Here is a 9515-nt window from a genome sequence, read left to right as displayed (position 1 = left end):
AATCCATAAACAAAATTCAAAAGGTATGGATCAATTTGGTCTGGACCAATTTCACAGTTCAACAGATTTTTTGTGTAACCCTGATGTGTTGTGTACCTTTTGCAGAAGCCTACGAATTTTCACCATCACGAACTTTTCAAACGCGGATCAAAAAAAAAAAAGAAAAACTTTTCGAACCAAAGGATACAAATCACTGATTTGAAATCAGGCTTCCTTTTTGTTTACTTTCTACTTTTTGTATTTCCTCTTCGCCTCTCTCTCTCTCTCTCTCTCTCTCTCTCTGGAGGTATTATATATTGACGACTCGTGGACCAGTTTTTTCTCGTGTGACGCCTTCTCTTTATTTATCTCTCTTTTCCCTGCCAAACCAAACCCTTGAGAGAAACCATACCCATTTCTTGAATACCCATTTCCTCAAAACACGTTTGGCTTTTCTCCCAAGTCTCATCATGGAGGAGGCTAATGGTACAACCCTTCTATTGTTTTCATCTGATTTTTTTTCAGTTATCTCGTTATCTGCATACCCATTGTGGCGATTTTCTGTAGGAATTTTGTTTTGGGTAGTTCTTCGATTGATGTAAGTTACATTTTGTTGATACTTCTCTGATTCTTGGAATTTTTGGATTGGTGATTTGGAATCCTCTGCTGGATCTCCGTCAATTATTGGTCAAAGCTGTTGTTGGGTATATGATAGCTTTATATGTGGAATCTCAAATTGTTTTACTCTTGGTTGGGAGCCATTGAAAACAAAAAAGGGCTTGTACTGGAACCATTTTTTTTTTTGGGTACGGAACCCCCCGTTTTTTTATAATCAGGTGTCCGAGCCAGCTTACCACACACCTGGACTAATATTGGGGAACCAATCCCACTGTCCACTTGCGGGGGCCCCATTTAAGTACGGGAACGTAGTTACAAAAAAGTGTTCTGATCTGATACCATCCTGATTCCTTGGTGCTGATAGTTCCAGTTTAATCTAGTGGTTTTTTTTCAGATAATGGTATTCCATAGCAATTCATGGAACACAAATAAAAGCTTTTTTTTTTATTGCTCATAACTTGCCTTTTTAGCGGTTCTTTCTGAACTTTCAATTGAAAATGGAGGTACTTGCGCATGTAGCCTTAATTTTAGCATCATGTATTATAGATTAGCAGTGACCGATTTGATGTGATCCACTAGGCATTTTATTTCATTTTTACTGTTTGCATACTAACCTTTGATATTTGCTTCCTTTGCTCAACACAATTAAAAGTTCATCTCTCTTATCTGTGTTGATTTTAACCAGTGCTTGAAACTAAGGAAGGAACCATTTCTGTTGCCTCCGCATTTGCTGGTCACCATGAAGGTAAAGATCAAATGTTCTCTCTTGTTTCATACTATTTGTTTCTGTTAAAGCTTGTCCCATAGTGGTTAATTATAACCTCCAAAACTAGTATATGAGATTGGGCGGTCTCTCCACTCATTGTCAATTGTTTTCGAGTTGGATGCTTTAACATGACTAGAGGCCGGGGCACATGCGATGCATGTGCAAGTCAAATTTTCATAACTACACAATTTTGATAAAATTTGCACTACACGCGAACTTGGAAACGCTTGGCTTGTGCCCGGCCTCTGGTATAAATATTACTTTGCTTTTCTTTTCTTTTTTTCTGTTTAATATGGTATGCCTTCTAGCGTCCGTGTCACCCGCGTGATACGCTTGCAAATTCGGTTGATACATCTGTTGATGTGTATCATGAGTTTTCTACCAGATGCTAAAATAATATATTTTGACAAAAAGAAAACCTGAAAAATATAGGAAGAAAAAAAGAATTGCATATGTGTTCCACCAAACCTTTTGAACTGCTAGTTTGAAACAAAAAATAAAGTAGAATTCCAACAGTACTCATCTAATCCATGGGAGATTAAAGAAGCCCTACTACTCAACGGATTCGAAAAAGAAACAAAATAGGAAAAAAGAATCACCATCGAGTAATCAGTTGTGAAATGTTGTTGGGATGCTCCTTCAGAAGAAATTTTCTTTATTGCCCTTTTGTAGAATTCCTCTATCCTAGCAACGGAATCAAAAGATGAGAATCCATTCTGCTCAAAACAGAGTGACAGAGAAAGAGAGGGATTAAGGGAGAGAAAGAGAAGGATTAAGAGAGAATGTAAAAGGTATTCTCAGTACCTACTTCTTGAATTTTGTGTGAAGCATTGGACAGATGTTCAAAGCTCTTGGGAACCATGGATTTTTGGAATTTACTCTATAGGAGTGTGTAGTTTATTTTTTTTATCCGCAACGGAGGTGAGCAGTTGCACGAAGTTGAATGTGGGTAGTGGGTACTTTGTCCGTGTTTTTACTTTTCTAGCCTTATGGTTAATAGGTGCATATGGTACTTTAAAAGTAAATTCTTTTGTTTGTTTGTGGCAATTTTGGAAAAGGAAAATGTGAGTCAGCTTCAAAGGGAGTCCACACCAAAGGGCGCTCTCCCTTTATATATTAGAATAGATATTAGAAGGCTTTCGGAGGCTTTTAGGCAAAACTCTCTTGATTGTTTCCCCCGTTGTTTGTGCCTCGAGTGCACGTTGTTTGTTGTGATCATGTCATGGATTTGTTGTAATTTTTTTTTGAATGGCAAAAAAGAATTTTAGTAGTCTTTGAACAGACTACAAGGTCTAACAGGACAAGGAGAACGACACAAATGCCCGGTTCGAGACCCAATCCCTTTGATTGGCAAGATGTCAACCAAAGAAGAACCCAATTGGACAAGCCCCAATTCCTAATAGGCCTAAAAGCCCAATGGGATTGGATCATGGATTTGTTGTTTACCTCTCTAAGTGCGGGTTGAGAGTCGCACGGTTCGGGGGAGTGTTAAAACTTGTCCAACATTGGTTAAGTAAACCTCCCAAACTAGTATATGAGCCTTGGCGGTTTCTCTACATATTGCCAATTGGTTTTGAGTTGGATGCTTTAACAGTTTATTTCGAGCAGTTGATTGAGTAAAACAATTGTAAGTATTAAGATATGAGTGGTAAGCCCAACATCATACATTTGAATCTCTGACAACAAATAGCGAATTGAATCATGAATGATTTTGCTAATATTGTGAATATATCGTGGATCGTAAGATTCACTTTGAATTGATATGGTCAATTCGAATATGCATGTAGGCTATATAGCCAAGACATTTTCAACTTCAGTGGCAAAACGAAAACAACATGAATAGAGCACAATCTTGTAATTCTAAATCATAAAATAGAGCACAATCTTGTAATTCTAAATCATAAAATAACGTATATCACATCTCAAAATGCTCATATAGTGTTTCAAAGGATTATTTTTCAGTCTAATGAAATCATATAGATGTGCGAACATTATACGTTGTTATCTATAGAACTAGCCTCTCCCTCTCTCTCTCTCTCTCTCTCTCTCTCTCTCTCTCTCTCTCTCTCTCTCTCTCTCTCTCTCTCTCTCTCTCTCTCTCTCTCTGCATTATGCAAACAAAAACAAAACCAGAACCAGGTCCTGGTGGCTTGTAGTCTATGAAGCAGTCATGTATACTTTGCAAGAGGGCATGTACTCATTTCAAAACACGTGTGAGACACTGACGCCATACGGATACTCTCTGAACAAGTGCTAGGAGCTCAAATCAAAAGTTTTCTATTTTTTCTCGATGTAATCTATTTGGAAAATTTGGGGACACTAAAAAAACATGCTCTATATGCGGTAGGACACTCTCTACTCTCAAAACACTTTATGGACACTCACAGGATAAGTCAGGGTATTAAACCAAACGGTAATCTGTGTTTAAAGCCTAGAGAAGTCTTCTTTTCTTTTTCTTCTTTTTTTTAGACAATGATTTATCGAATATACAAGCACATGTAGATGATGGAACTTCTGTTGTTGTAAAACAAATGTGAATGATGAAATGATAAGCATGTTCTAAGGCCTATATTTATAATTATAGGTAGAGCTTTGTATGTTTTATATGAATTCATATTCCAAATACAGTAATAATTTTTTACTTTTTGCGTAATTGCGTGTCGTAGTGACGGTGTCATCACTGTTGTGTCCGTGTGACATTGCGTGTCCATTTCGGTGCTACATATTTGAATCATGTTTGTTTGAAACCAATATTAAATTGTGTGATTGATTCTAAATTTTAACAACTACATTATGTACATGCCATGGTCAGTTTTTAAACCCACAAAGTTATTGCCCACCTGATTGTCTTTTTGCAATAGTTGCACTTCAAGTGCTTTCTATCATTCTTGATAGCAAGATTACAATTGTCCTTTTTAAGGTAATTCTTCTCTTTTGTTTTTCTTATTAATCACTCGGGCAAAAGGAAAGCAATGGTACCCAAAGGCCTTGCTTCTAGGCACTATCTCAATAACAAATCTTTTAAAATACAAATGATCCAAATGCTCACCTCGAAGGCTCAAAGTACCTGGTCGCCACACTTTTTCATCTCTCTCAGTTGATGCCTCAAAGGAATTTCTTTTGCATGTAGAGACATGCATAAAGTTGATGACATAAGCAACATATTGTGTACAGAGAAACAAGAGTTTCTTTCTATGGAAGCTTACGAGGTCTCCAAACAATAAAAATAAGTATGAAGAAAGGGTAACAATGACCATAAAGGCATTTAAAATATTGTAGTCCTTATCTGAGGGAAAAAAGAGAGCAAATGAATAAAGCAGAATTTTGGAAATTTCCAGTAGGCTGAATCTTCTATCAAACCAAGTATTGTTAGTACTCATATTGATTGATCTATTCTACCTGCGATTCTTCTTGTAAATAATGCTTCTATCCGAATTGCAGTGTGGGTATTGTGAATGACACCATTCTGTTAACAAATATCATGAGATATGTTGGGATTTGTCCCACATCGGTTAATTATCTCCTCCAAAACTAGTGTATGAGCTTGGGCAGCCTCTCCACTCTTTGCCAATTGGTTTGGAGTTGGATGCTTTAAAAAGATACAACATGAGAAATGCTGATCCAAGCAAACGTAGGCTGAAAAGCCGTAGTGTGCTAGCGCGCCCTTGATGTTATCAAATGATTCAAGTGCTAATTTATATTATCTATCTGAAACCTTTCTTTTATACAGTTAACTGTTTCTGTGCTTTTTTATGGTTCATTTAATCTTCCGAGTCAAAGAATTCTGTTTGGTCATGTAGAGTAATGTTTCAGCAGATTGTATGGTAAATCTGGTTAAGAGGCAATTAGTTTGAAATCAATGCACATCTTTATTAACGTTATTGTGATTTTGCTTTTATCTACCAGCTGTACAAGATAGAGACCACAAATTCTTAACAAAGGCTGTTGAGGAAGCATATAAGGGGGTAGAATGTGGAGACGGAGGCCCATTTGGTGCAGTTGTTGTTTGTAAAGACGAAATAGTTGTGAGCTGTCACAACATGGTATTGAAAAACACTGACCCAACGGCTCATGCTGAGGTTACAGCAATAAGAGAGGTAAGAATTAGAAACTATACATGGCCTCACAAATCTATAATTTATCTCGTTACACTGAAGTTTTGTGGCCTGGGCTAGTTGGAACTTCTACTTGCTGAACAAAAATATCCTTGGTCTGTTGAATGCTGACAAGATAACTTTTCTGAGGAGTAGCTGTGCATTTTTAAATCTAAAATTACCCTTTGCACTTTAGGCAACAAGGGGAAAAAAGGACCCAGAGGCAAGCAAAAATTAATTTTCAAGATTTGGTACAGAAATTTGGCCTGTTAGATTGTTTGCCTTTTGCCTCTTTGCTATTTGATTAATTCCTGTGTAACTTTTCTTCAGCTGGTTTGATGGTTCATCTGGAAACTTTAGGTTGAATATTCCACACCACCCCTCCCTCCCTCTATGTTAAATAACTTCGACCAACTCATCTAATGGTTAGTGTTGATTCTCCGCTGTTGGGCCATCAATAAGTGCAGCTTATTGGAATACTTTCTGAGGATGAAATGAGCCCACCGTAGCTTTAATGAGTTTCCATCCCAGCTTCATACAGACTGCTGTAGAAATCTCACTGAGTTTGCGAATGCCAAGGCCCCTTACTCCTGAGGGAAGTGCAAATGCTAGTCACAAAATGGATTCCAATTAAACGAGTTTAATAACTAGAAAAGCCGAAGGCAACAGGGTACTACCGTGAAGAAATTTAAACCTCAAGCTTGAGGATGAGTTATCCGATAAAAGACCTTCTTGTCATATAAGTATTATCGTGGTACACACACATTTATGGGGCTGGTTTCACTCACAAAACATTTGACACAAGTTTTGCGTAGGACCCCCAAGCAAATGATCGAAGCCGTTCAATTTATTTAAAACATGTTTGTAAGAGCTTCCGTAAAAAATCAACTCATTCTAATATCAATAAGGGCTTGACCGGTTCATTCAGAATTGTGCATGATAAAATTGAATGAACCGATCAAGCCATTACCGATATCTGAATGAGTTGATTTTGTCATAGAAACTATTTAAAAACATGTTTTAAACAAATTGAACGGCTCTGATTATTTGCGGGGAACTCTGATTAGTTTTGTGTCATATGTTGTGTCAAATGTTTCGTGAGCGGAACTGGCCCCTTACATTTATAGATGACTATATAGAGACAATCACGTTATATAAAAACCAACATCTTAAGACAGAAGAAGGTGTTGGTACAAGGGTGCTAAAAAGGTCTTATTATGGCATAAGAAGGTGACCACTAGCACTTTATACTAATGATTAAGTGCTTTTCCTTATTAGTAAAGTTGCTCGAGCGCAGAAAATATGAATAAAATCTACAAGATCTGGTAGAATGTTAGAAGAATTTATGGATTTGCTAGGAATCTTTATTAATTGTCTGGACATGCAAGTCACAGCCGGATTTATGCTGGCTTCGTTGGGAGGCTCGCAATGGACAGGGGACTAAGGCAAGCACTCGTTGAATAACTAGGACACAGGCGCTCGTTTCCCCAACATAAAACACAACCTTCTAAAATTGCTTAAGTTTGTTAGTGATGCTTGAGCTTTTCACTCTAGGCTCGCTTGGTGGGTAGCAGTCATGATAACTCCTTAGGGAAGCAGGACACTGGCCCCTGGCTTTTGTCTTGCCCATTCTTCCATGTGACTATGTTCAACCCTGAAGAATTGATTGACACATCCTTGACTTGAAATTTGAATTGTAGATGGTCGTACACTCTTTTAAGGGTTGGTTTTACAGAAAATGTGGGAACTAACAATTGCACACGGTGCATTCCACATTTACCCCAGATTTGTATGCCAAAATATATTGTGCTTTACTTGTAATATTATCCTATTGTGCAATGAGGGTACCCCCTGGAATTTTCACTCCTTCCTTCAGAATCCATTTCTTGGATAGATTTCTTCCCTGTTAACTGAATGGTTGTGTAAAGGATTTAGTGATGCTCAAGTTTCAAATCCATTTGATATGGTTTAATTTTTTGAGTATATCCTCCTAGCCTGGAGATAGTTTTCGTTGGCAAACCTTGTTTAACTAATTCTGCTTGGAAGCTACCTTCGTATATGTCTCTCAAGCAGCTGACAGATGTCAACAAATAAGATTTACTGCGTTGTTTGTACAGAATATCAATCAATGTTGGTATAACACAAGACATGCTTGTTTGATGTTTCTATCACTTTTCCTACATGGTGGTTGTGGTTCTATTGAAGAATCTTTCAATGACAGTGCATTGGTTTATGTTCTTAAAATGTTTGTCCCGTTGCTTTCCAGTACTCTGAAATTTGTTTGTGGATATCATCGTATTTTTGCCTTTCTTACCATTCGGTTCTCATAGAGAAAATGTTTGTCAGGCATGTAAAAAGCTCAATCAGATTGAGCTCTCCGACTGCGAAATATATGCCTCTTGCGAACCTTGTCCGATGTGCTTTGGGGCCATCCATCTATCGAGAATAAAGGTTCGATTGTCCTTGTGTGTCATATTTCTGTATAGTGATCCCTTTGGCTTACGATTCAACGACTCGATATTTCGGTAATTTCCGAGTTTACCCCTCACCTCAGTTTGCTCTTATGGTGCAGAGGTTGGTTTATGGAGCCAAAGCTGAAGCAGCTATAGCTATTGGGTTTGATGATTTCATAGCAGATGCATTAAGGGGTACTGGGTTTTACCAGAAGGCTCACTTGGAGATCAAAAGAGCTGATGGTAATGGGGCTATCATTGCTGAGCAAGTATTTGAGAAAACAAAAGCCAAGTTCCATATGTATTAACTCTATCCAATTTACTTGTGATTAATGATGAAAACCCCATGGGCTCCGTCTTTATCTTGTCACTGCAAAACCTATTCATTCTTGAGAAAGGTGGCTCCACTCTTACCTTTCTCTAAGACTACTTTGACATCTTTTGAGATTGATGATTTATCTGCTTGATCATCTCCAAATAAGAAATTTCCGTCTCTTGACTCTCTTCCATTTACTCTTTCTTCGGAAAACTTAAATATCCAACAAAAGTATTACGTGTAATACAACAGGTATGGTCGTCCCTTTGGGAACATCCGATAAACTTGGAACGATTCAACAGGTATGGTCAGGTATGGTCGTCCCTTCGGGGACATCCGATAAACTTTGAAACGATTCAACAGGTATGGTCAGGTATGGTCGTCCCTTCGGGGACATCCGATAAACTTTGAAACGATTCAACAGGTATGGTCATCTCAAAAAGTAAGCAGTGTGTGGACTATGGAGGTCATGGACTTTATTTATCCAGTTCGTACGGACCCAGAACCTTGTATTGAGCAAAGTTACTACAAGATTGTTTGTAGTAAGCATCTTAGTTGTCTATCTTAGCAATTAAGTTTTCGGATTTAAAACAAACTCTTTTAGGGAAGGGTTATTCTCTTCCGTTGAAGAATTTTTTTTAAAAAATCTGGACCGTTGAAAATACTTTTGGATGCCTAAAATTGCTCAGTACAACCTTATGGTGACTTTGCTCACTACATGGTCTCCGCCTACTATGCGGTGCATGGTTATTTGCTTCCAACATTAACAGTTTGGACTTTTCCCAGCTTATTCTTTGATGCCTTTGTGCGTGTGTAAACATACCTGTAAGTGGTAGGATAATTACATCCACAAATATTATAGTTCTAATATTATGAGAACTATAATAGCGAGACACTACTCAATCATGTGGCCGTATCAATTAAAAGTAGCGTACTTGATAACAACTCAATGAATGGTACATACGATAAACAAATAAACCAATAAAAAAAAGCTCTTATTTTCGACAAAATTTGACTCATCGTCCTATCAGTTGATTGGCAACTAGGCGAGCCCTAGTTAGTTTTCCATCGAAGATATTAAAATATAAAAGTATTCAATGGAAGATTACATCAACATATTATGAGAATTATAATAGTGAGACACACTACTCAATCATGCGAGAGTTTGTAACAATTAAACTGAGTAAACAATTGATCCCACCTCAATAAATAATTACATATGAGACGAATAAACTAATACGGAGTAAAGAAAGTTCGAACTTTTGACAATATTTGACTCATTGGCCTAT

General features: G+C 37.5%; 1 protein-coding gene across 2 annotated transcripts; it reads left to right on the top strand.

The window, feature by feature from the left end:
* Positions 1-224: 224 nt before the first annotated feature.
* LOC131325256 (guanosine deaminase) lies at positions 225-8404 on the top strand. Of its 2 annotated transcripts, none has more exons than XM_058357410.1 (5): positions 225-465; positions 1283-1342; positions 5270-5460; positions 7804-7908; positions 8030-8404. In XM_058357410.1, the coding sequence occupies exons 1-5, from the start codon at positions 450-452 to the stop codon at positions 8216-8218; spliced, it is 561 nt and encodes a 186-aa protein (XP_058213393.1). In that variant the 5' UTR covers positions 225-449; the 3' UTR covers positions 8219-8404. The 2 variants fall into 2 exon arrangements, with proteins under 2 accessions (XP_058213393.1, XP_058213394.1); XM_058357411.1 differs by lacking the exon at positions 225-465 and adding an exon at positions 2036-2154 and having other exon boundaries at positions 1299-1342.
* Positions 8405-9515: the final 1111 nt, after the last annotated feature.

Source organism: Rhododendron vialii, chromosome 5a, assembly GCF_030253575.1.
Source record: "Rhododendron vialii isolate Sample 1 chromosome 5a, ASM3025357v1".
NCBI lineage: Eukaryota > Viridiplantae > Streptophyta > Magnoliopsida > Ericales > Ericaceae > Rhododendron > Rhododendron vialii.
This window is presented reverse-complemented; position numbering and strand designations above follow the sequence as displayed.

What these genes read in the sequence shown, in the direction of transcription:
- LOC131325256 (XM_058357410.1), top strand. An exon ending in AGGTTACAGCAATAAGAGAG is followed by an intron (nt 5,461 to 7,803) that starts GTAAGAATTAGA and finishes AATGTTTGTCAG; the next exon opens with GCATGTAAAAAGCTCAATCA. An exon ending in TCCATCTATCGAGAATAAAG is followed by an intron (nt 7,909 to 8,029) that starts GTTCGATTGTCC and finishes CTTATGGTGCAG; the next exon opens with AGGTTGGTTTATGGAGCCAA.